Source organism: Macrotis lagotis, chromosome 2, assembly GCF_037893015.1.
Source record: "Macrotis lagotis isolate mMagLag1 chromosome 2, bilby.v1.9.chrom.fasta, whole genome shotgun sequence".
NCBI classification, from domain to species: Eukaryota; Metazoa; Chordata; class Mammalia; order Peramelemorphia; family Peramelidae; genus Macrotis; species Macrotis lagotis.
Genome location: NC_133659.1, coordinates 54,398,494 through 54,424,514, shown reverse-complemented (window position 1 = coordinate 54,424,514; position 26,021 = coordinate 54,398,494). Strand labels below are relative to the sequence as shown.

The window sequence follows — 26,021 nt, the reverse complement described above, 5'->3', positions numbered from 1 at the left end:
GAAAGCGAGGGGAGGGGAAGGGAAATGGACATTTAATGAAATAGAGGACTTTCAAATATCTCTGATGCAAAGGGAAGAGTTGAATGGAAAATCTGATATTCAATCCAAAACTCATGAGAAGCATAAGTAGATAAATATGAAAGAGTAATCATAAAGGACTCAATATATTTAAACTGGTTACAATCCTATATTGGAAGATAATAATGTTAATTCCTAAGAATTTTATCATTCTTACTGCAGTTGGAGAGAATCTACATAGATAAATGGTGTAAACTAATTATTTTGGGATGCTTTAGTAGACTGGAGCAAATTTTTCCTCACTAAAAAAAGAGGAATCCAAAGAAAGATTTTTATAGTGTCAGGGAAAATAGAGGATGGAGTTGCAGGTAATTCTTGAACCTCACTCTCATCAGAACTGGTTCAAAGAATCTTCCATAGGATATAAATTTATCTTAACCAATAGAGAACTATGAGAAGAAGAGGATAAAAGTTATGGTGGGAGACAGGAGATGGTGGTGATAAAAGGGTGGGCAAATTAACGGAGGCAGAAGCAAAACAGACTTTTGAGAAAGTCCCGCATAAAAAGAAAGGACAAATAGAAAAAAAAAAAAAACAGAATGGAAGGAAAATGACAGTTTATAATCATAATTGTGAAATTAGAGAGGATAAGCTCACCAATAAAATAGAACTTAAGTCTTAAATGCCAATCTTGGAAGAATTTACAGTATGTTAAATACCTTCCCTTTCCCAGTGCTGGATCTGTTCTTGATCCCTTGTGGCACTGCCCAATACTTCTCGAGGAACAGGCTCCATCCTTGCATCTACCTTCTCCTGATGGGAAGACTGATTAAATCCTTCAATGGCCTTTTGAAAAAAGCAGTTCAGTTCCTCAAAATTAATAGCCTGTAGTTCTTCATAAAGTTCCTCCTGTTGGGCTTCTTCCAATTCATCCCAGAACTGTAGTAGGTGATCCTGTCCAGCCAGGGACAACCTACACTTGAGGTCATTCACATTCATAATGTTTCAGTTTCCAAGTCTTGTAATGAAAAGGCTGTAGCAACTATAAATGTAAGGATGAAAGAGAAGAATCATTAACAACAATTACATGTTTCATCTGCAAGACTCAGTATTTTTCTGTTAAAATATAAGTAACTGCTGTTTTAAAAAAAAACACAGGAGGGCAGTTAGTTGGCCCAGTGGATACAGCACTGATGCTGGAGTCAGGAGAACCTGAATTCAAATACAGCCTCAGACACTTAATAATAATCTAGTTGTGTAATCTTGGGCTAATCACTTAATCCCATTGCTTTGCAAAAACAAAACAATAAAAAACCACCTTAAAGTCACTAGTGTCCATCTTCCAGAATCCACATATTTTGCATAAAGGTCATAAGTGTAAATTAAAAACCTATAGGATGAAAGGAAAATCGTGGAACAAAGTAGCATACTCCAATGGATAAATGTTTAAAGGATATGAAGTCTTAAAAAAGAACTGTACACTATGAACAGCTATATTAAAGAATGTACCAAATTAATAAGAGAAATGTAAACCTAAATTTAAGGCTTACCACAAAGATGACAATAGATGATTATCACCAATGTTAGAAGAATACTAGGAAGCTAAGTACACTTGTGCATTATTGGGGGAATTGTGAATCAGTATGAACATTTTGGAATTATGCAAGTAACTAAAATGTCTAAACCTTTTAACTCAAAGATAGCACTCTTAAGTCTATAACCCCCATCAAAGCCACTGATAGGAACAAAGTCCCCATTTACACCAAACTATATTATAGCAGCACTTTTTGTATTAACAAAAGAATTGAAAACAAAGTAGAAGCCCATGAAAATTCCTCTTCCACTTAATAGCTGATGACCTTGAGCAAGTCACTCTGCTTGCTATGCCTCAATTTTCTTACCTGTATAATTAGCAGAGTGAGCTATGTCAGGGATTCAAGAAGGCAAAGAACTGTTAATTTGGATAGGAAAAAATTTCAGCTTTACTTTCATTAACCTATGAATGTAGTAACTGAAAAATTACCAAAGCTCTCAGCAAACACCTAAGAAATATCTTTCCTTCCAGAAAGGCTAAGTCAGAATCCTGACTATGTCACCAAATGGATGTCTGTGCCTAACTGCACAAGGCAAGATTCAGTGGGGAAGCTGGAGATTTCCTAATCCCATAAATGACAGTGATATAAAAACAAAAAATATCAATAAAACATTTTTTAATTTGCTAGAATTAGAGCTAGAATCACCCAACAGGTACTAGAAATAGGATCACAAAACAAAATGACTTCATCAATGACAAGAGGCTCAAAGCAAGGAATCTATGCTTGCCATTATCAGTGCTGGATGTGGTTCCAACTGATAATAAACTAAGATCCTAGATAGCTTTTTGTGATAATCTAATCCAGACACCTGAAGGACCTAGGGAAGGCTGAAGGGAAGGAGGTGACCCCTGAGCTGTGTCCAGAGGAAAAACAAGCCTTCAGAGAGATAGTGTGAGAAGGATCTGTGGGCCAGGCCCTGGGGAATGCCCTCTGGGCTTCTGGGAATATATGTGAGCAGTCTACTATGGTCGGATTTTAACATAGTCCAAGTGGGTGGAATCAAGAGTGCGGATGGCTTTCAGGATCAGGTGAAGGAGTTTGGATTTCATGTTTTAGACCTATAGCTTAAGAAGACTCCTTTATTGATTGAGAAGGGCAAATCAGAGAAAAGAGAAGATAGAAATAGGGAATAAAAGCAAATAGGACCTGACCTAGAGTCAGGTCTATGTGAATGGGGGGACAGAATCTTAGGGCCATAGATCTAGCATTGGAAGGGATATAGAGGTCAATGAGTCCAACTCACCTCTATTGCCAAGATGAGAAAACCTAGGTCCAGAGAGGTTAAAAGACTTGCCCCAGGTCACACAGAGAGAGTAAATGCCCGACTCCTTGGGATGCAAACTCAGGGCCTCCTGCTGCCAAGTCCAGAATACTACCTGATGCCACCTCTCTACCAAAGGTCTGGACGTAGAATCAACAACACTTTGGAAGTAATTTTCATTTCCTGACAAAAGAATTGAAGCTTTAAGCAATTTTCCGGAGAACTGGTTCTTTTCTAGGTATCATTTTGTTCCTATTGCTACAAAAGTTCACAAAAAAAGAGAAGAAAAAGCATTTTAAAAAGGCACCATTCTCATCCCAAAGAATAAGAATTAGCTAACTAAAAAGAAAGCATGCACATTACAAGCAGCTGTTTATTCTTCCTGGGGAAATGCTGTGGATGCCCAGCTGCTATCAGGGAACAGACTACTCAGAAGAGACAAGAGGAAGGGAGCTAAGTGAAGCTGCTCTCTGTCCATGTGGAGACAGGCTTCCCTTCCCTATTCTCCAGAAATGCACAACCCCAGAGCTCCTGTTCACTCCTGGTACTCTTGATGGATGGGATAAGACCTGAGACTGATATGACTATAAGAATATTCCTTATTCAAAGCAAACAGGAGATGTTTGCTTTTGTTTTTTTTCTTTTAAGCTGGAAGGGCATAGGTACCCTTGAATAATAAAAGACATACTCATGAAAAAAAATTCTGAAATAAGAGGAAATAAGGATGGAAAGTTATCTGTGTGAAAATAAATGTGAGGAAAAACAGAAGCAATTTTAGAATACTATAGAGGTCCCCAGGACAGAAGGGGAAAATGGATGAGAAGATAGGGGAAAACCTAAGTTTGGTTCAAGGGTATGAGACAGGAGTAAAGAGAGACTCCAATTATTTTTTAATTTCATTTAATTTTTTTTTCAATTAACAAAATGTATTTTGTTTTCTCCCTCTGCTTCTGCCCAATGGAAAAAGCAAAATGAAGACCCTTGTTACAAATATGCAGAGTCAAGAAAAATAAGTTCTCACATTAGCCATATCCAAAAATATGCCTCCTTCTGCATGCTGTGCCCATCACCTCCTTGTCAGGAGGTGGAGAGCCTGCTGCCATACTTATCTGAAATTATAAATGGTAGGAGTATACTGATCTGCATTTTTAAGTCTTTCACAATTGTTTGTCTTTATAGTGTTACTGTTATCCTATAAAGTCTTCTGGGTCTGTTAACAGTTCATTCCATTATATGAGTCTTCCCAGGAACTGTTCTCTGGAACTGTTCCTTTCATCATTTTTTATGGCCCAATGTTATTTTTTCACATTCATGTGTCATATTCTGTTCAGTCATTCCCCAAATCATGGGCATTCCCTAACTTTCCAGTTCTCTGATGCAAGAAAAAAGAGCTGCTCTAAATATTTCTGTACATGTAGATAAGAGATACCAATCACATGGACATCTACAGAGCTCTTTCTATGCCAAAAGCAGAAAATTTGTTGATGATCTAAAAACAATATCCTCCTTCAAAAGATGGAGAAATATCCAAAAGAAAATCATGTTCTTAAAACCAAGAGGAAGAGCCTGCTTGCACGTAAATCCCCCCCCCCATGGGGGATATGGCCCTTCTTATATCTTATAATATGTAATAGAAGACAGGAAATCAGGCATAATTTGATAAGCAGCCTGGATTTTGAAAATTTCAAAGAATAGGTATTTCTATCCTAGAATTCCAAATGAAAAATAAGTCCTGAAGGGATGAGGATCTTTTAAGAATGAAAAATCTGAGGGGTGGCTAGGTGGCGCAGTGGATAAAGCACCGGCCCTGGAGTCGGGAGTACCTGGGTTCAAATCCGGTCTCAGACACTTAATAATTACCTAGCTGTGTGGCCTTTGGCAAGCCACTTAACCCCATTGCCTTGAAAAATCTAAAAAAGAAAAAAAAGCCAAAAAAAAATGAAAATCTGAAGATACCAAGAAAAAGAGCCAAAAACTGTTCATTTGAAGAAGGAAAAGGGGAGTTAACTAAAGATTTATATATAGATGCAAAAGGTACCCACTAGCCAACTTAAATTTTTAACAAGGCACGTGGAGAAAATGGAACAAAGAAGAGTTATAATGAACAATAAATACAAAGCATGGTTCAGTCCCATGAGATAGTGTTGGGAGTGCTAAAGCTGAGAATAAGGTGGGACTGGTGAGGAAGGGGAAGGATGACAAGGAAAAAAGGCAAAGAGAAGAATCAGAAAAAGTACAGGATAGGATGATGACTGACAGACAAGGCAAGATGAGTTCTGAAAAGAACAGAAGAGAAATGGATAACAAAACTGAAATCTAAGGTAAGGAGAAAGAAAGAGCCCAATTAATAACCTACAATGAATTGAATTCAATCAACCCAGAAGAAGTTGAAACTGTGCAAGTTTGGGGACTAAAGGACCTAGATTTAAATTCTTCCCGACACATAAAAGTGAAATCTTGACTTTTAATGGGTTTCATTGTCCTCACCCTAAAAGTTAAAAACCTCTAATGCTTCTTTCAGCTTTGAATTGATCCTAAGAACAAGTAGAATGAATTAACAAATCACTATTAGCAATCTGTAAAAGATGGGGGGGGGGGGGGCGGTAAGAGAAGTACCATAGAACTGAAGATAGACAAATGTGATGATTTCAAAAAAAATCGAGAATAAAGTCTGAACACCAAAACCTCTAGCAATTTTTTCAGACACATTCTTGAAGAATGGCTGGAGAACTTCATTAAAAAATCCAATACCACTACTAGGTCTGTATCTCAAAGAGGGTGGTCAACAGTGCTAAATGCTGCAAAGAAGTCAAAGACACCAGATGACAAAAGGTCAAAGGATTAAGAGATCACTAAGAAATTCAAAAAGGACAGCTTCCATTGGGTGATAAGATCAGAAGTCAGACTGCCAGGAATTCAGGACTGAGTGGAAGGACAAGAATAGGAAATCAGAGGATAACAAAGGCAAAGCACTTGACAAAACTAAAGTACTAGATGTACAGTATTATCATCCTTGGGATGTTTTTTGAGGAGTTTCATGAAAATGAAGACTCAAAGAAATATGGCTTGAAAGTAGGAACATTAAGACTGATTTTGAGATCAAACACTGACCACTGTTATGTGTATATAAGCTGACAGACTGAAAAGTCAGAGGTATCTGAAGAGTCATTAACAGATATACTGAAGTCCCCAGAGTAAGAGCGGAAGACAAGAAGGAATGCCAGGAAAGTAAAAGAGGAAAAATTACGCAAGATCCCATAAAAAACTATAATCAGGATCTTGGGAGAGAGGCTTATGAATCAAAGGGGACAGAGGCAATCTATCTAGATATATCCTGGCCCATTGTTTTTGGGGGGAGATTGAAAAGGAATGAAACAAAATGCTCCCCAAGAAATGGAGCCAATGTCCAAGAATATAATAGCATCCTTCATTGTGAGTCTGATTTCTATTAGACCCAAAGACAAAAGATGAAAGGAAGGTGATGGGGAAAAAAATGCAAGAGAATTACAGCATCTGAGAACAAGGAAGGGACAGTTCTCAAGCACTATCCTGTATAAATTTCGAAAAGGGCACTGTCAAGCTGGGTACATTCAGGAGGAAAGATGGAGAATGGTTAAGGATCTTGAGTTCCAGCTGTATGAAGGCTCAGTTCAAAGAACATGGAAGGTTCATCTTAGAGAAGAGAGGATTTGGGACTGGGGAGAGAGGAGATGTGCTAGCTTTCTCTACTCAGTGAGAAAGGGATTAGATTTGTTCTTCTGGCCCAGTGGGTGGAACAAAGAACAATAGACACAAGTTGCAAAGAGGGAAATGTAGTTATGATTAGAACTATCTGAAAATGGAATCTACTGATTTGGAAAGAAGCAAGTTTTTCTTACATTGGAGGTCTTCAAACAAAGGTTTGTCAGAAAGGATTCTTTTGAGTGAATGTATGATCACTGAGGTCCCTTCCAACTCTGAAATTCCGTCATTCTGTGAAAGATGTAGAGAACTTGCAAGCTATACCTTGCTGGAATCACAAATTTAAGATTATTCTTAAGAGATAGCTATCATATCATTGGTCTCACAAAGCCTAGTCATTCCATTTCTATCAAACAGTTTAACACAAAGCTTGGGCCACAGCAGGCACAATTTGAGTTCTTATTCCTTTTCTCCGTCCGCTCAGGAACTCCTGAAGATATGAGCATTTGGCAACAAACAGCAACAAATGTAAGAGCTAGTCTGCAAAATTTGGGACCTGAATTAATTGTATTGCTAAAAGTAGATTCTGGGCAATTATTTGGGGGACGATGCAAAAGATATGCCAAACTAGTGTTAGAAGGGACTACTGAGCTCTGTCCAAACCCCTCTTCTAGAAATAAGGAAAATGAGGTCCCAAGAGGGCCAGAATCTGGCCCTATACTTTGCTTAGCTTTAAAGATCAGATGAGCTTGGATTCATTCATGGCCACAGACAAGCAACTTTCAGCAAGGTCGTATAGATAATATGTGCCTGGTGCTAGAATAAGAACAAGGTCTTCTGACTTCAAATCTAGTCCCCTTTCTAAAAAAGTTTCTGATGCATCTCTAGAAGAAGAAACCCTTTTGCAATTCTGATTTCTAGAACTCAGCTTTTTTAGATTAGAAACAAACATGATACTATTTGGAAAATCATTACAAGATTTTATATAAATCAAAAACCTAAGGTCTACTTTCTTCCAAATGTCTATTTTTAACCTGTGAAATTTTACCTTCCTTTGATTTCATCGATTGCCACAGCCAAAGGATCCATCACCAAATGGTCAAGACAATGTCAAACACATCCAATTAAGGGAGAGTAGTAGCCCCCTTCCTAACCCTATCCTCAAGCAAAAGCTGGCATATGGAAAGCAGTCTAGGCCTTTCCTCATTAATATGACATTTGTTTCTAACTTCCACAAACATGAAAACTTGTTAAAGCACCTTCTGATCAATATTTGTCTTTTGTAGAGGGTTTGAGTAGATGAGTCTTAGAAAGTATTAAAGTTGTTTCCCCTTAGAAGAGGTATGTGATTATTAGTTAATCCCCATTATCCCAACATACAGTATTTAGACTTAAAAATTTGTCAAAAAAGACAAAAGGGGAAAAATAATGTTTAAATATGAAAATGAGTAAAAGTTTTCTTGAGTTGCTGTCTGCTAAGGTAAAGGCCCATATTGCTTGGAAGGGACAAGGACAATTGATCCTGTAAACGCCTGGCAACCTAGCCTAGGAAGCAGTTCTTGGTCACTGCTAAATGAGCCAAATGACTAACAGAGAAGACTTGAAAAATTACATTCAGTCTCTTCCAACTCGACAGTCTTCACCCCACCCCCAAAATACACAATACACTTCAGCAGGACTTCCTTAATCCAAAGGTACTGGGCAATTATTTCCCTATAAAATCAGCCAAACGTTGTCAAGGAATCCCCTACAAATAGAGGGGTTTGCCCAGCTTTGGACAAAGAGGGTTCCTTCAGAGCCCAGAGCTCCCCCAAGAAGCATCCCCAGCCACTCCCTGCCTCCCTTCAGGATAGGCTTAAAGCATATACATATATATGCACATCATACACAAACACTCACATCATACAGACACACAGATACCCACACACTCACATATATACACACATACTCACTTCACAGAGACACACGGACACACCTGCACTTTCACACGCACATACTACACACAGACACGTAGGCAGAGCCACACACTCACAGGGACACATACATCAGACGCACAGGCACATGTCACAGACACACATGTGGACACACCTGCACTTTCACACGCACATACTACACACAGACACGTAGGCAGAGCCACACACTCACAGGGACACACACATCAGACGCACAGGCACATGTCACAGACACACATGTGGACACACCTGCACTTTCACACACACACGCATACACTCACATAATGCACACGTACACACATGCAGAGACACGTAGGCAGAGCCGTACACACTCACATAGATAGACACACACATGCTCACCCGCAGTCATACGTCCACAGACACGGGTCACGCAGACACGCACTCACATGACACACGCACTCACACACGCCCCCTCCCCCGGCGCTCCCCGCGGGTGTGCGCCCCCCCAGCTCCCGGCCCCCGGCCCGGACGGCGGCCGAGCATACGGCAGGTGCTCGCTGGGGCCTGGCCCGGCCCCGCTGCGGCCCACGGTGCCACCCGCCGCCGCCCCGCGCCCCGCGCCCCGCGCCCCGCGTCCGGCCCGCTTAACGGGCGAGGGGCAGGGTGTCCGGGCGCGCGTGCCCGTCTGCGCGGCGGCGCGCGTGTCTGGCGCAGAGGGCCCGGCGCGGGCACGGGGGGCGCGTGCGCGCGCGCGTCGGAGCGCCGGGCCCGAGGGAAGCCGGGCGGCGGCGGCGGCGGCGGCGGCGGCGGCTCACCTCCTGGCCGGACGCGGCTCTGTCTCTGTCCCTGGGCCGGACGCTCGGGCCGCCCCGCGCCGCCCCTTTATAGCGCGGCCGCCCCCCCCCCCCCAGCCCGCCCCCGGCTGCCCGCGCGCGGTGGTTCGACCCGGCGGGGGCGGGGCGGGGCGGGGCGCCGAGGCCACGCCCCCGGCCGGACACGTCAGCGCCCGGAGCGCCACGGCGAAGGGGCCGGCGGGAGGGGGCGGGGCTGCCGGGGGCGGGCCCTGCCGGAAAGGGCCCCCGGGGGCGGGTCTGCAGAGGGGGCGGGGCCCCGGGGGCGGGTCTGCAGAGGGGGCGGGGCGTCTCGGGGCGGGGCTGCGCAGGGGGCGGGGCGCCTCGGGGCGGGGCGGGGCTGCGCAGGGGGCGGGGCGCCTCGGGGCGGGCCGTGCCGGAAAGGGCCCCCGGGGGCCGGGACGGGTGAGGATTGCGTCAGCCGGACGGGGCGGCTGCGTGATGCGGCCCCGGGCCCGACCCCGCGCCGCCTGCCTGCCCCCTTCCGCCCCCACCGCCAGGCCGTGCGGGCCTCACCCCGCCCCTCCGGCCCGGGCCCGGTTCGACTTTCCAGAACCCTCCCCCCCCCCCCCCCACACAGGTTCTCAGGAACGAAACCTGCGAGAACCGGAGCCGGAGCCGGAGCCGGAGCCGGAGCCGGAGCCGGAGCCGGAGCCGGCCCTCGGGCATCACCCGCCGGCCGGCCCGCCGGCCCGGCCGCGCCACGGGAGGAAGCTGCTTCCTCTCGGAGCTGCCACACTAGGCTTCGGGCTGACTCCTGCAGCCGCGGGTCGGACCTGGCCCCCGGGGCCCGGCCCCCAGGGGCCGAGCAGGGACTCCGGCCTGGACCTCCCGCCCGGGCCAGACACAGCTCCGGAGCTGCCTCCTACAACCCTGCTTCGGGGACACACCATTCCTGCGGGAAAGGCGGCCCTGAAGATGGGGGACTGATGGGGGTGGGCTGGGGGACCCTTGTGGTAGGAATTCCTTTTGGGTTCTGCAAATGAGCCTCTCTGGGTCTCTGTCAGCCTCCGGAAAGCTTCTGACTGTCTAATCCTAGTTCTCCCTTTGCCTCTCGGACTCCTCTCCCTTCCCTGCTCCCCCCCCCCCCCCCTTCTCTGTACATTTCTTCTTCAGGGCTTAAGGGTTTCTCTTCTCTGACACCATCACTTAAGCCCCCATTGCTGGGAAGTTCTCTCCCACAATACTCTAGCCATCAATGATTACTACACTGGTTGCATTTAACCACAACATGGATTAACTCTTACAAAGAAGTAGATACACAATTTATTTCAAAACACTTTATAGCAAGAATAGAACAATATTCACTGCCCTGATTCCTCAAGGATAGATTCTCCCCTCTGTCACCTCAATGTCTGGGGAAAGTCGGTTCAGATGGTTGCTTGGTTGCTTGCCTGGTCATTGCCCTGAATTCTCAAAGAAGACCAAAATATCACTACGTTGGAGTCAAGGTTCAGCGTGTGTCTGGCTGTGCATGATCAGACCAATATGGGCTTGGAAGGCTCTACCACAGTTTGGGCAGAAATAGTCCATATGAACATTGGAGTGGAGATGTCTCTAGATTTATGCATCTCAAGTTTCTGTTGAGCTACTGAAACTATGGCATCTGCTTTGTTGTGCTCATGTGATGCTGAAGGGTCTTATGCCACTGTCTCCCATGCTCAGCTCAGATAAGACAATTTTCTCACAGTATTGGTCCTTCCAAGTTGCCATTCAAATGTAGCATTGCTATGGGATGTGCCCTCATCTCAGCTATTGATACGCTGGGTTCCAAAGGACATTTTTTGTTTCTGATGAACCAGCTACAAAATTCAACTGACCTTGACTCCTAGGATTCCCACATTCCTGAATGGCTCACAGGTTTTACCTTTTGCAACCTCCAAGATTAAAACCTATAACTCTCTTCACCTTAAAAAAAAAAAAAAAGGAGGCCACCAAAGAGGAAAGGCTGATCTTCAAAAGACCTCATGTCAAACTGGGAGGGAGAGGACCCAAAGCCTTCTTATATTGTCTCTCCCTGGACATCCCAGATAAGAAGTCAGACCATGAAAAGAAAGGTTGACTAATGCCTTTTGAAGGCAGTCCTAGTTATAATTGTTTTTTTTATTAAAGATATTATTTGAGTTTTACAATTTCCCCCTCAATCTTACTTCCCTACCCCACCCACCCCCACAGAAAGCAATCTGTCAGTCTTTACTTTGTTTCCATGTTGTACATTGATCCAAATTGAGTGTAATGACAGAGAAATCATATCCTTAAGAGACAAGAAGTCTAAGAGATAACAAGATCAGACAATAAGATATCTGTTTTTATTCTAAATTAAAGGGAATGGTCCTTGAACTTTGTTCAAACTCCACAGTTCTTTATCTGGATACAGATGGTATTCTCCTTTGCAGACTGCCCAAAATTGTTCCCAATTGTTGCACTGATGGAATGAGTAAGTCCTTCAAGGTTGGACATTATCCCCATGTTGCTGTTAAGGTGGACAGTGCTTTTCTGGTTCTGCTCTTCTCACTCAGCATCAGCTCATGCAAATCTCTCCAGGCTACCCTGAATTCCCATCCCTCTTCATTTCTAACAGAACAATAGTGTTCCATGACATACATATACCATAGTTTGCTAAGCCATTCACCAACTGAAGGACATTTACTTGATTTCCAATTCTTTGCTACCACAAACAGGGCTGCTATAAATATTTTTGTACAAGTAATGTTTTTACCCTTTTTCCTCATCTCTTCAGGATATAGACCCAGTAGTAGTATTGCTGGGTCAAAGGGTATGCTCATTTTTGTTGCTCTTTGGTCGTAGTTCCAAATTTGTGCCCAGAAAGGTTGGATGAGTTCACAGCTCCACCAACAGTATAATAGTGTCCAAGATTTCCCACAACCCTTTCAACAATGATCATTATCCTTTCTGGTCATATTGGTCAGTCTGAGAGGTGTGAGGTGGTACCTCAGAGAAGCTTTAATTTGCATTTCTCTAATAATTAATGATTTTGAGTGATTTTTCATATGGCTATGGATTGCTTTGATCTCCTCATCTGTAAATTGCCTTGCATATCCTTTGACCATTTGTCAATTGGGGAATGGCTTTTTGTTTTAAAAATATGACACATTTCTCTGTATAGTTTAGAAATGAGTCCTTTGTCAGAATCATTAGTTGTAAAGATTGTTTCCCAATTTACATTTCTTTTGATCTTGGTTACAGTGGTTTTATCTGTGCAAAAGCTTTTTAATTTAATGTAATTGAAATCATCTAGTTGGTTTTTTGGTGATGTTCTCCAACTCTTCCTTAGTCATAAACTGCTCCTTCTCCATAGATCTGACAGGTAAACTAATCCTTGATCTTCTAATTTGCTTATAGTATTGTTTTTTATGTCTAAGTCCTGTAACCATTTGGATCATATTTTGATAAAGGGTGTGAGGTGTTGGTCTAATCTAAGTTTCTTCCATACTAACTTCCAATTATCCCAGCAGTTTTTATCAAAGAGGGAGTTTTTATCCCAATGGCTGGACTCTTTGGGTTTATCAAACAGCAGATTACTGTAATCATCTCCTGCTTTTATACCTAGTCTATTCCACTGGTCCACCACTCTATTTCTTAGCCAATACCAAACAGTTTTGATGACTGATGCTTTATAATATAATTTTAGATCAGGTAGGGCTAAGCCACCTTCTTTTGCACTTTTTTTCATTAAGCTCCTGGCAATTATTGACTTTTTATTTCTCCATATGAATTTACAATTTTTTCTAACCCATTAAAGTAATTTTTTGGAATTTTGATTGGTAGGGCACTAAATAGTTTAATTTTGGTAGAATTGTCATTTTTATTATATTAGCTCTACCTATCCATGAGCAGTTGATATTTGCCCAGTTATTTAAATCTGATTTAATTTGTGTGAGAAGTGTTTTATAATTGTTTTCAAAAAGATTCTGAGTCTGTTTTGGCAAATAGACTCCCAAGTATTTTATGTTGTCTGAGGTTACTTTGAATGGGATTTCTCTTTCTAGCTCTTCCTGCTGTATCTTGCTAGACATATATAGAAGCGTTGAAGATTTATGAGGGTTTATTTTATAACCTGAAACTTTGCTAAAATTGCTAATTGTTTCCAGTAGTTTTTTGGATGATTTCTTGGAATTCTCTAGGTAGACCATCATGTCATCTGCAAAGAGTGAGAGTTTTGTCTCTTCCTTCCCAATTCTAATTCCTTCAATTTCTTTTTCTTCTCTAATTGCTGATGCTAACATTTCTAATACAATATTGAATAGCAGTGGTGATAATGGGCACCCTTGTTTCACCCCTGATCTTATTGGGAATGCCTCTAGCCTCTCCCCATTGAATATAATGCTTGTTGATGGTTTCAGATAGATACTGCTAATTATTTTAAAGAACAGTCCATTTATTCCTACACTCTCTAGTGTTTTTAATAGGAATGGATGCTATATTTTGTCAAAAGCTTTTTCAGCATCTATTGATATGATCATATAATTTCTGATAGGTTTGTTGTTGATATAATTGAGTACACTAACAGTTTTCCTAATATTGAACCAACCCTGCATTCCTGGGATAAATCCTACTTGATCATAGTGTATTATCCTAGTGATAACTTGTGATTGTTTTACTAAGATTTTATTTAAGATTTTTGCATCTATATTCATCAGGGAGATAGGTCTATAATTTTCTTTCTCTGTTTTAACTCTTCTGGTTTAGGTAACGGCAGCACATTGGTTTCATAGAAAGAGTTAGGCAAAGTTCCATCTTTCCCAATTTTTCCTAAGAGTTTATATAGAATTGGAACCAAATGTTCCTTAAATGTTTGGTAGAATTCACTTGGGAATCCATCAGGCCCTGAAGATTTTTTTCTTAGGGAGTTCAATAATGGCTTCTTGAATTTCTTTTTCTGAGATAGGGTTGTTTAGGTATTTAATCTCCTCTTCGTTTAACTTGGGCAATTTATATTTTTGTAAATATTCATCCATTTCACTTAGATTATCAAATTTATTTGCATAGAGTTGGGCAAAATAATTTTGAATTATTACTTTAATTTCCTCCTCATTGATGGTGAGTTCACCTTTTTCATTTATGATACTAGCAATTTGGTTTTCTTATTTCTTTTGTTTAATCAAATTGACCAGAGGTTTATCAATTTTATTGGTTTTTTCATAATACCAACTTTTGGCTTTGTTTATTAATTCTATAGATTTTTTGCTTTCGATTTTATTAATTTCTCCTTTAATTTTTAGAATTTCTAACTTGGTATTTAATTGGGGATTTTTAATTTGTTCTTTAATTTTTTTAGTTGTGTGTTTAGTTTATTGATTTCCTCTTTCTCCAATTTATTCATGTAAGCATTTAAAGCTATAATATATCCCCTGAGAGCCACTTTGAATGAATCCCATAGGTTTTGGTATGTTGTTTGGTTATTGTCATTATCTAGGATAAAATGATTAATTCTTTCTATGTTTTTTGGTGCACTCATTCTTTAAAATGAGGTTATTCAGTTTCCAATTGGTTCTGGGTCTATATCTCCTTGGCCCAATATTGCATATGACTTTTATTGCATTATGATCTGAGAAAGATGTATTCACTATTTCTGCCTTTCTGCAGTTGATCATTAGGTTTTTATGCCCTAGTACATGGTCAATTTTTGTATAAGTTCCATGTACTGAAGAGAAAAAGGTATATTCCTTTCTATCCCCATTCAATTTCCTCCATAAGTCTACCATATCTAGTTTTTCTAACAATCTATTTGCCTCCTGAACTTCTTTCTTGTTTATTTTATGATTCAATTTATGTAGATCTGAGAGTGGGAGGTTGAGGTCTCCCACTAGTAGAGTTTTGCTGTCTATGTCTTCCTGCATTTCTTTCATCTTCTCCTCTAAGAATTTGGATGCTGTCCCATTGGGTGCATATATATTCAGTATTGAAATAACTTTATTGTCTATGGTACCTTTTAGGAGGATAAAGTTTCCTTCCTTATCTCTTTTAACGCTATCTATTTTTGCTGCTGTTTTGTCTGAGATAAGGATTGCTACCCCTGCTTTTTCTACTTCAGCTGAAGCAAAATATATTTTGCTCCAACCTGTTACCTTTAGTCTATATGTATCTCTTTGCTTCAAATGAGTTTCTTATAAACAGCATCTTGTAGGATTCTGGTTTTTAATCCACTTTGCTATTCACTTACATTTTAAAGTAGAGTTCATCCCATTCACATTCAAAGTTATGATTACTAATTCTTTATTGCCCTCCATACTATCTTCCCTCTGTTTGTATTTTCCCCCTTCCCCCTTATCTGTATTCCCCAGTATTTTGTTTCTGAATACCACCCCCTTCAGTGTGTTTGCCCTCCTATATCCACCCCTCCCCTTTCTTTCCCCGTTCCCTCCCCTTCCTTTTGTTATTTCCCCTTTTCCCCTTTTAATACTTGAAAGGTTGGATGTTTGTTAAGTTAACTAAGTATGTGTAAGTTGACTTTAAGCCAAGTCTGATGAGAAGAAGATTCAAGTGTTTCTCATCTCCTCCCTTCTTCCCCTCTATTACCATAGGTATTTTGTACCTCTTAGTGTAATGAGATTTCCTCATCGCCCAGACTCACCCACCCGAATTCTCCCAATGCTGCTACAGGAGACAAATCCTGAGGTAGATGTTGTTTCTCCTGGCTTTTCCTTCTGGGTTTTGTGGGTCGGATTTCTGTTAAGAGGTTTGTTTCATATGATAGATGGGGAAAGATCAGGAGACTTTTAGAACTGTGACTGTCTTCTCTCTGCCATCTTGGCCAGAAGTCCTAGTTCTAATTCTAAGGTCAATCAAAGAAGCTGGCCTTAGATGACTAGAACTAGTTATGGAATATCTATGAATACAACAAAGACTCTCAAAGGCACTTCTATTACACATTGTCATCACTCTCCTGGAACAAGCTTGCCAGCCTCTGCCATTGGGGAATCCCGTAAGCAGAACTCTGCTCCTATTCATAAGGAGAGAAATAATTAGTCAGTTCCATAAGAAAGTAATATAGACCTGATTTTACAGGGAAGGAGAAAACTATGAGCACATGTAGTTTCCTTTCTCTTAAAGTTGCCTCTGGCTACTTGAGTTCAGTTCTGCCTACGAGGGATCATTATTCAGACTCAGGAAAGTAAGGGTGGAAATGAAAGAAAAATTTATTGAAAAGGTTACAAGACATAGGAAGGAATAGGGAGAGAGAGGAGAGAATGATAAAAGAACAGCCAAGTAGTGTTGGCTGGGCCACCGGTTGGGAGAGAAGACTGTGGCCCTGAGCTGGAATCCAACCTAGGTTTTTATATATTGACTCTCATCCAGAGGGCAAAAGGTGATTTCCCTTACCCTTTACTGCACCAGGAATTAGGTAGAGGGTGAAGCCAAAATTTAATTTAAATAATCAATGGTACATTAAGAATGGGAGGTCTCCACTCAAGCAGCCTTTAAGATTACAAATTTTGTTTCTGTTACAATCATAATTCTCTACTTCCAGTCAGTTTACATCCCCGCCCAATTTCTACATTCACAATTCTCTCCATCTTTCCCCTGCATCATTTCCCCCCCTAAAAATAATTCAGGACCCAGATTCTTCTGGGCCTTTCAGAGTCCATTTAGAGATGTCTGTAAGGGTTAAGAATTATACTTTATGATCCTAAGTCAGTATCAAAATACCTTTTATAAGAACATGGGTTCCAATACAACACAGATTTGTTGATGTTTGCCACATAATTTATAAACAAAAGCTCAAAAATAGTATAAACAAATGTACTGAAAAGGCATTTTTAAAAAAACTGCATATGTCCAAAAAATAATTTGCAACAAAATTTTCTATTTTAGCTTTGGCCATGTTTACAATGAACAAAAATTCCAGTTGAAGAATAGATTTCCCTTTAAATCAGTTAAAAGGTATACCAATAGGCATTATCCTGATCCACAGGCTCACTCTCATCCTTAATTATGATGCACCTGGAATGATCATGGTAATTTGCTCTTACAGAGTTGAAGCTAGGGTCATTCTTTCAAAGGTCACTTGCTCTATCTGCAGCATTTAACATCAAACCTCATGGGGCTAAATAGTGTCATTAACATGTCTTTCTATTTTAACATACCTGATGTCAAGGCAGATCAATTATCAATATGTTGTAATACAGCAGTTATTTAGAACCAGAGCTTCAGGTGGCTTGAGCACTATGGAGAACCAAGAGTATACCAGACTGTAATTTGAATAAGAGATCCAGGGGGAAAAAATATCATAATTCAATCGGTGCTCATGTACTAAGGACAGTGCTGTAAATGAAATGTAATAAACAGATTTAGAGATGTAAAAACCAAAATCCTAATTCATATTTTTAATAAAATGTTTAAAATAACTTAAGCAGCTCCTTCTGGCTAGGATGTTGTTCATCTTCTCCATACTTCTCACATAATAATTGGCTAGAGATTGCCACAGAGCTATCTCAAATCATCATTATTTTTATCTTCCTCCTGTTACATAGGTGCTTTCCCCTGAAAGCAAATAATCAGTTTAGTCCCAGTTTATATAAAGCTAGAAATATCTATGCTTAAACTTAACTACTAGCCATCCTCAGAATACAAATTATTACTTTCAGAATTCTTTAAAACCATTAGAACATCTTAGGTAGCTTTAAATTTCTAACATGTGTTATTGATTTCAATGCAATTAAACAATAGTAAAAACAACCAGACATTCAAGTCAAATAACAACATGAGTTATTAAATTTTACAAAATCATATTTCCATTATATTATGAATGAATCCACAGATGTATCCCAGAAGGGGACCATAATTTGTGATATTTCCCTTAACACCCCTTCAAAGCAATCACATGTTAGTTCCAGGCTTTAACATTATGGTATTCAAAAAGCTGACATGTTCACAACAGAACCAAACACTTTTAAATATAATTTCTTTGAAGTCACAAGAGAATATCACATAACTGATAAATATGTATAGGAATATAAATACATAAGCATATATTCCCTTCCATAAACACATGATGATAGATGATGAGACAAAGATTACAAACTTTCTTCCTTTATCAACAAAAGACCTTGTGAGATTGTTGACAATGTATATCAATTTAACATCAAAACAAATCAGATTACAAAATTTAATACAATATTTCTCTTTCCCAAATTTATCAATACATAGGATTAAATATTACCAAATTCCTTGACATACAATTTATCCCAATTATATTTTCCTTCTTAATAGCACATATAAATTCAAGACTTTCTTATAAAACTTTCAAAGGTGACTAAATTACTCTCATTTAGCTCTCAGATAGTTTCTTTGTAAACACCAGGTAGAAACTTTTTCCTTTCAAGGGCCTTCCCACTCTTTTCAAAGCCTCTGGAGGGCAGGGAGTCAACATTTACTAAACCTTAAAGTCTCAATTAACCTAAGTTGAATACAGCCTTCAATCAATATTAGGTTAATAAAAACTTAGCTCACAGCTGAAATCACTTCAAACTTTGCCACTTATAAACTTTCAAATGCTATAAGATGACAGGCTCAGATTCCAACTGCATTAATTACTTAATTTTACATTAGACCTTTTTAAATTCAAACCCAAACTAAAAGGACTAACATTTAATTCAGGTAACTGTAACTATTTCAGATCTGAATTACACACACAGGAGTTTAGCAACAGACACAACTCTTTGTGTCTAATTTGCCAAGCTCAGATTGATATGGTACCAGATGTCAGATTATAGAAACAGTTTCCCACCTCTCCAGGCCAGTAGAGAGCTGTGCAAATGTCCCATTGATGTTTAAATGCACATGGTCACACATATACACACGTTCATTTATATCATATTCTTTAATGTACCAATTAAGACCAGTCAAAAAAATAACTTTTAGAATCAATCAGAATTTCTTGAGGAACCTCATATATATTCATTAAGATCTTGAAACAGTCAAGCAATAGTTAAAATTGAATACATTCTTAAGTAACTTTATAAAGTTCAAATCCACTCACTCTATTACAGAGATATTAGTTATTAGCACAGGCTTAATTAAAAGATGAAATCTGAATTTCCTAGTCCTAGAAAAAGTTATCTCCCCCCCTTAACTGACCACAGACTCCCCAATTAATCTGCCCATTTCCCCTCCCCCCTCCCAAGGGTGAGACTTTCTCAACCCAGCTAATGTGTTTCCCCCTCTCTTCCCCAAACCAGAAAGAAGGAATGGGAGTCTCCTATTTTAAACAGTAGGGTCAAAGCGAGTTTTTTTGGGGGGAGGGGATTCTTACCCTTTGAGTTTCAAAGTTCTAAAAATGAGTATTTTCCTTCTCCCTCCCCCCTCCCCTGCAGAGGGTGGGGGCCACAAAGAATGAGAGAGCATTTCAAAGAGAGAGAGAGTTCCATCAGGTGTTTTGATTTTGTCAAATGTAATTCCTTCCAAGGGGCAAGCACACAGCTGGGGGAGGAGTATTGGTACCAAATTTTCCCTATATTTTAATTCTCTGTCAATTTATAGGTAGGCAAACACATGAATTGAACATATGCCAAACATCCTTCCTTAACAACCTTCACTCCTCAGAACTGAACAACACAGACAGGCTCACTCCAGGGCTACTGCAAAACACCACATGGGATCAGCTTAGCTGACTCCCCACAAAACTCAACCTTTTTCCATTTTCCAGAAAAAGGGAAACACAGAAGGAGGGCTAGAGGTCAGTAATTTTCCTACTTTTCTAAAAATCTAGGATTTTAAAAAAAGGAGCATACTTCTCACCTATTCAACTCAATCCACTTTCCCAGTCTGGGCAGAGAATTTTCTCCTAGTTGGCTTGCCATTATGTTGCTGCTGGCTTCTTGAGTTCAGTTCTGCCTATGAGGAATCATTATTCAGACTCAGGAAAGTAGGGGTGGAAATAAAATAAAAATTTATTAAAAAGGTTATAAAACATAGGAAAGGGATAGGGAGAGAAGGAGAGAGAGAGAGATAAATAAAAACAGCCAAGCAGCATTGGCTGAGTCACAGGTTGGTAGAGACTGTGGCCCTGAGCTGGAGTTCAACCCAAGTTTTTATGTCTTGACTCTCATACAGAGGGCAAAAGGTGAACTCCCTTCCCCTTACTGGACCAGGAATTACATTAAATAATCAATGGTACATCAAGAATGGGGGGTCTCCACCCAAGTAGCTTTTAAGATTACAAATTGTTTCTCTTACGATCATAATTTCTCTACTTCTAATCAATTTAAATCTCAAGAGTATGTGGTAGTCAATTTATATCTCCATCCAATTTCTACATTCACAATTCTCATCTTTCCCCTGTATCATTACAATTTGTGATAATTTGCTTCAGAAGCACATGAGAGGTGCTGCTATTCTTGCAGAGAACCTTAATTATAGGATTATGAGATAAGTCTAGATTTTGAAGGATCTTCATAAGGCATCTAGTATAACCCCCACTTTTTAAATTTTTTTTTAATTTTACAATTTTCCCCCAATCTTCCTTCCCTCCCCCCCTTCCCCTCACAGAAGGCAGTCTGATAGTCTTTACATTGTTTCCATGGTATACATTGATCTAAATTGAATGTGTTGAGAGAGAAGTCATATCCTTAGGGAAAAAAAACAAAATATAAGAGATAGCAAAATTACATAAGAAAACTTTTTTAATTAAAGGTAATAGTCTTTGATTAAATTCCAGTTCTTTCTTTAGATACAGATGGTATTCTCCATTGCAGATACTCTAAAATTGTCCCTGATTGTTGCACTGATGGAATGGGCAAATCCATTAAGGTTGATCATCATCCTCCACGTTGCTATTATGGTACAGTGTTCTTCTGGTTCTGCTCATCTCACTAAGCATCAGTTCATACAAATCCCTCCAAGCTTCTCTGAATTCCCATCCCTCATCCCTCCTGGTTTCTAATAGAACAGTAGTGTTCCATAATGTACATATACCTCAATTTGTTCAGCCATTCCCCAACTGATGGACATTCACTCAATTTCCAATTCTTTGCCACCACAAACAGAGCTGCTATGCATATTTTTGTATAAGTGATGTTTTTATCCTTTTTCATCATCTCTTCAGGGTATAGCCAATAGTGGTATTGCTGGATCAAAGGGTCCACACATTTTTATTGCCCTTTGGGTGTCATTCCAAATTGCTCTCCAGAAAGGTTGGATGAGTTCACAGCTCCACCAACAATGTGTTAGTGTCCCAGATTTCCCACAACCCTTCCAACATTGATCATTGTCCTTTCTAGTCATATTTATAGCCCCCACTTTTTAAAGATGAAGAGACAAGTGATTTGTCAAGGTTAATGAACAAATCTTCAATCTCAGGTACAACCTCTTATATATGAAGGTACGTTTCTGAATTCTCCAGTCAGGATGGAATTCAAACTTCTAGACACAAAAAGGAATATTTTCTGGGCAACAGAAAAGTCTGAAAGTCCACAATTTCAAGTATTTCTAGAAATATAAGGGATTTCCTGAAGCGCCATGCTCCTTGGGATCCCTCACAAGTTCTCATGTAGTATCCTAGCTAGAAAACAAAAACAATTAGTCACAAAAACAATTAGACAGTGCAAGTCAGAAATGAAAGGAATTGCTCATTTAATAGCCCCCAGAGTATGTTTACTTTCAAAGGAATCTAAATAACTATATTCCACATGTGGAAGTTATATAACCCTTTGCAAAAAAAAAAAAAAGAGAGAGACAGCATTGTCAATTTTCCAAAAGAAATCTAAATTCAGTTCCCTTCCATGAGAAGCTGATAGATTATTTGAGGCCTTTCTAGGTTTCTGGAACTGTTTATAGGGCAGTTAGGTGGTTCAGTGGTTAAACTGTTTTGGCTAAAGTCAGGAAGAGTCATCTTCATTAGTTCAAATTTGGTTTCACACCCTTAGTAGCTGGGTAACCCTGGGTAAATCACATAACCGTCTCTGTCTCAGTTTCTTCATCTGTAAAATGACCTGGAGAAGGAAATGGCAAACCATTTCAGTATTTTTGTCAAGAAAATACTCCACAAAATGGAGCCACCAAAGAGTTGGACATGAATGAATAACAAAAATAACTTTATGGGCTCCAAAGAATCCTTTTTCATCTTACCACCTTCTAAGGGGCTAAATAAAAGTTAAATCTTATATTTGCCACATCATGTATTGCTTCAAGAATTGGTGAACCCCTTTTACCCACATTTGGGGTTGAAAACAAAAGTTATATATAGTATTTCCACTTCTGAATGTCTCTGTTAGGATGTTTTCCCTCCCGACATACAAAATTAGTCTTAAGTCTGGGTCCCTTTTCTCCCATGGAGATTACACTTCAGCAAGTGGTATATGATACCATATTTCCCCATGTATAGGACACAACTTTTTAAAAAAAAAATTGGGGTCTAAAAACATTGGTTGTAGTTTTTTTTTTACTTGCATTTCCCTATTTTTCTGCTTGTTGTCTTTGTGATCATTGTTTCATCATTGGATATCATGCTGCTGAATATCAGTTTGGTCCTCCTCCAACTAAGAAAACAATCTGAGACTGGCTATGGGAAGAAGAAACCCTACTGAAAATGCCTGGCAGAAGAAGGCCATGAGAGACAAGTCAGCCAAATGGCCTGAGTCAGAGAGGGAATTGAAGAGATAGATTGAAGAGCAAAGGGAAAGTGAAATTCCTTTATCCACAAATATGGTTCAGCAGGAGGCAAGAAGAATTGCTGATGAAAAAGAGCTTACTTGATTTCAAAGGCAGACACAACTGATGCTTCAGATTCATGAAACAAAATGGACTAAGCATGCATGCACACAACAGACTTGCCCAAAAGATGCCTGAAATCTACGCATAGAAGGTCCTTGAATTTCATGATGAATAAAAATTGAGTTCAACAATTTTATGTAATATATTTTTTTCCCAAATTTCGAGCTCCCAAATTAAGGTGCATCTTCTATGTGAGGAAATATGGTACACAAATAACTGCATCTTGTATTCAAGAGAGAGACCAACAAAAGAAAACAAAATACAAAGTCCCATTACAGTATGGGGGTTGGGGAGATCCATTTGTGAATAAACATTAAGTACCTTATTGGTGATACAAAGAAAGGCAAAAGACAGTCCCTTCCCTCTAAGAGCTTACCTTCCAAGGGGAGAGACAACTCATAAAAAGAAACTGAAAAGCAGGGGTGAGGAAGAGTCCCCAGCTCTGAGGCATATAGTCTAGATGGGGAAGACAGATGGGGAAATTATGAGGCATCTGCCCAGAGCAACTGACTTCAAAAGAGGAGTTGATATCCATCCTTCACTCTCTCTACTTAGAGAAAGGCATATGAATTCCTATCTAGGAAAGCTTTATGGAGGAGATGGCAGTGTTTGAAATGAATGTTAAAGGATAAGTAGAAATTTAAATAGAGAGAAGACAGTAGACGTTGTCCAAGTGGGGAAAGCATCCCAGGAAGTCAGATAGTGGGAAATGTGAGTCAGATTGTCTTAAAACTCTACCATGCTTTTATCTGGTGAAAAAAAGAGGTCAGCCCAATCCAAGAGAAAGTTCCAAAATCAGTGAGGAAAGAAAAGGCAAGTGCACAGAAGAATATAGTGATATATTAGTGATATATCCATCACATGTCTTATGATATTCTGAGAAATGACCACATCACCAAGAGAAGACTGCAATCTCGTTTCTGCTCTTTGAAGTGACAGACATGGGAATGCTCATTCTTAGAAATGAAATATTCGAGAGGATCATAGACTTAACTAATCTTTTTTATTTTAAAGATAAGCAAATAGGCTGATAGAGATGAAGTGACTCATTGAAGACTATACAAACAATAATATCAGAGGTAGAATTTGAACTTGAGTCTTCTGACTCCAGAGCTTGCAGGAAGTTTTTCTTCTGATTCCCAACCTTACTACTAAATATATGTATTAATAATGTAGCATATATTAGAGTAGGGATGAGTATGCAGAAGTACTTGTGAGGCCCTTTTTGTATCTGTAGAGGGCCTTGGACTAATGCTTCCAGATATAACTGATATATTTTCAGGATTCAATGAAAGTCTTCAATTTCGTCAGTGCAAACTGCATCCCTTCCACATCTTAAATTGTACAATTTTTATTTCTGTTCTTTCAGAAAATCCTTCAGAAATGATCTACCTAATGAATTAGTGGCTTTCAATCTTTTTCTTTCGATGTTACTAGATATTGAATTGGGTCCAGAATTTAGAAAAGGGATGAGATCAAACTAGATTATATTGGGGAAATTTATATCCTTTTCAATACCCCCATAATTCACTGTTTCAAAATCCCAAATTTTCTAACGTTCTTCTAGTGATGCTACTTGATTGTTCATCAGTAAAAGACAATGATGAAAAAATCAGTTATAGGTCACCTAAAGGGCCATGAAAGACCTTTATTAATTGCCTGCTATAAGTCAGGCACTCTGCTAGGTACTGGGGATACAAGGCAGAATGAAATATTCCCTATCCTCAAGGAGCTTATCTATCAGGAAATTCATCATGCATGTATATGCGTATATATACACACACACATACACACAAGCATATTCACATATACATATATAAGTATGTACAATTAAGCCTTTCTATTATTGCAACTTTCTTCATCGTGTTTTCAATACATTGCAGGTCTGCAAAAGAAATTAAATGGGAATTTTGAGAGTTTTGCAGAAGCTGCAGATTACATGCAACAGCCAGCAGATGAAAATTCATGTAATATGAAAAGTATTGAATAAAATCAACATATTTTTTTCTTGGAATGCTATAATAATTCAGCAAAAGGAGGGCCAAAATTTTTACAAGGATTTTTCAGATAAAGGGAGCAATGCACCCTAACCACAACACCTTAGCCACTATTAAGGGATAACAGTACTAAATATTTAGGGTAGGATGGCAATAGGCCATAGCTAATTGCCACTCACATTTTATATACAATGGTATACAAGATATCCATCCAAAAAAATGACAAAAATAATAGCCCAATCTTGCAGCCCCAATAAAATATTCAATCAAATTTGTCAGGTGAACTTTTCACTGAATGATTAATTTGTGAAAAGATACTCTGTGTAAAAGCACCATGGTAGGAAGAAGCTCCTTCCCTCAGGATCCTTACAATCTATTTGAATATACAAGATATATGTTAATCATATCAAGAAATAAACTACAGATGTCAAAAAACACATCCACTGGTAAACTAGGAATTCAGAAAAGAAATTTCTGGAGACTGCTACAAACTAGGAAGCTTTTCTTCATAACGGAAGTAGAAATTGATTTGGTTCCTGAAGGATGGGTTGCTTTAATAGACAAAAGAAAAATAGGAAAAAAAATGAGGATTTGAATATGAAAGGGACCTTAAAAAACCATTTAGTCTAACTCCCTTACTTAATAGACAAAGAAACTGAGACTCTGAAAGGCATGACTTTGCCCAGGATAACAGAGTTAACAACCTACTGACAGGAGTTGGACATAGTAGGGGATACCCATTAATTGAGGAATGTCTAAACAAATTATGGTATGTGATTAACATGAAATGCTATTCTGTTATAAGAAATGATGAACAGGATGCTCTCAGTAAAAAAACTTATATGAGTAGGTGCAATGGGAAATGTATTACATGCAAAATAACAATGTTGTAGGATGATCTGCTATGACTGAACTACCTTTTCTCAGCAATGCTTCAACCCAAGAGAACACTGAAGAATTATGATAAAAAA

At 39.5% G+C, this 26,021-nt stretch overlaps 2 protein-coding genes across 9 annotated transcripts in view; both read right to left on the bottom strand.

Moving 5' to 3' along the window:
* UAP1 (UDP-N-acetylglucosamine pyrophosphorylase 1) overlaps positions 1 to 9,365 on the bottom strand; it is a 44,067-nt gene extending 34,702 nt beyond the window's left edge. For 3 of the 8 annotated variants that reach the window (XM_074221859.1, XM_074221865.1, XM_074221866.1), the window contains exons 1-2: positions 9,284 to 9,365; positions 738 to 1,060 (exon numbers count right to left, since the gene is read on the bottom strand). In XM_074221859.1, coding sequence (XP_074077960.1) covers positions 738 to 1,017 — 280 coding nt within the window. In that variant the 5' untranslated portion in view covers positions 1,018 to 1,060; positions 9,284 to 9,365. Of the gene's footprint in view, positions 1 to 737; positions 1,061 to 1,919; positions 1,941 to 2,856; positions 3,058 to 7,603; positions 8,935 to 9,013; positions 9,102 to 9,283 lie in introns of those variants that run through there. The other 5 variants (XM_074221861.1, XM_074221860.1, XM_074221863.1 and 2 more) reach the window with 5 other exon arrangements.
* An 11,473-nt stretch (positions 9,366 to 20,838) lies between these two features.
* UHMK1 (U2AF homology motif kinase 1) overlaps positions 20,839 to 26,021 on the bottom strand; it is a 57,656-nt gene continuing 52,473 nt past the window's right edge. The window contains exon 9 of the transcript XR_012475582.1: positions 20,839 to 22,272. The gene's annotated coding sequence lies outside the window, so the exon portion shown is untranslated. The remainder of the gene's footprint in view (positions 22,273 to 26,021) is intronic.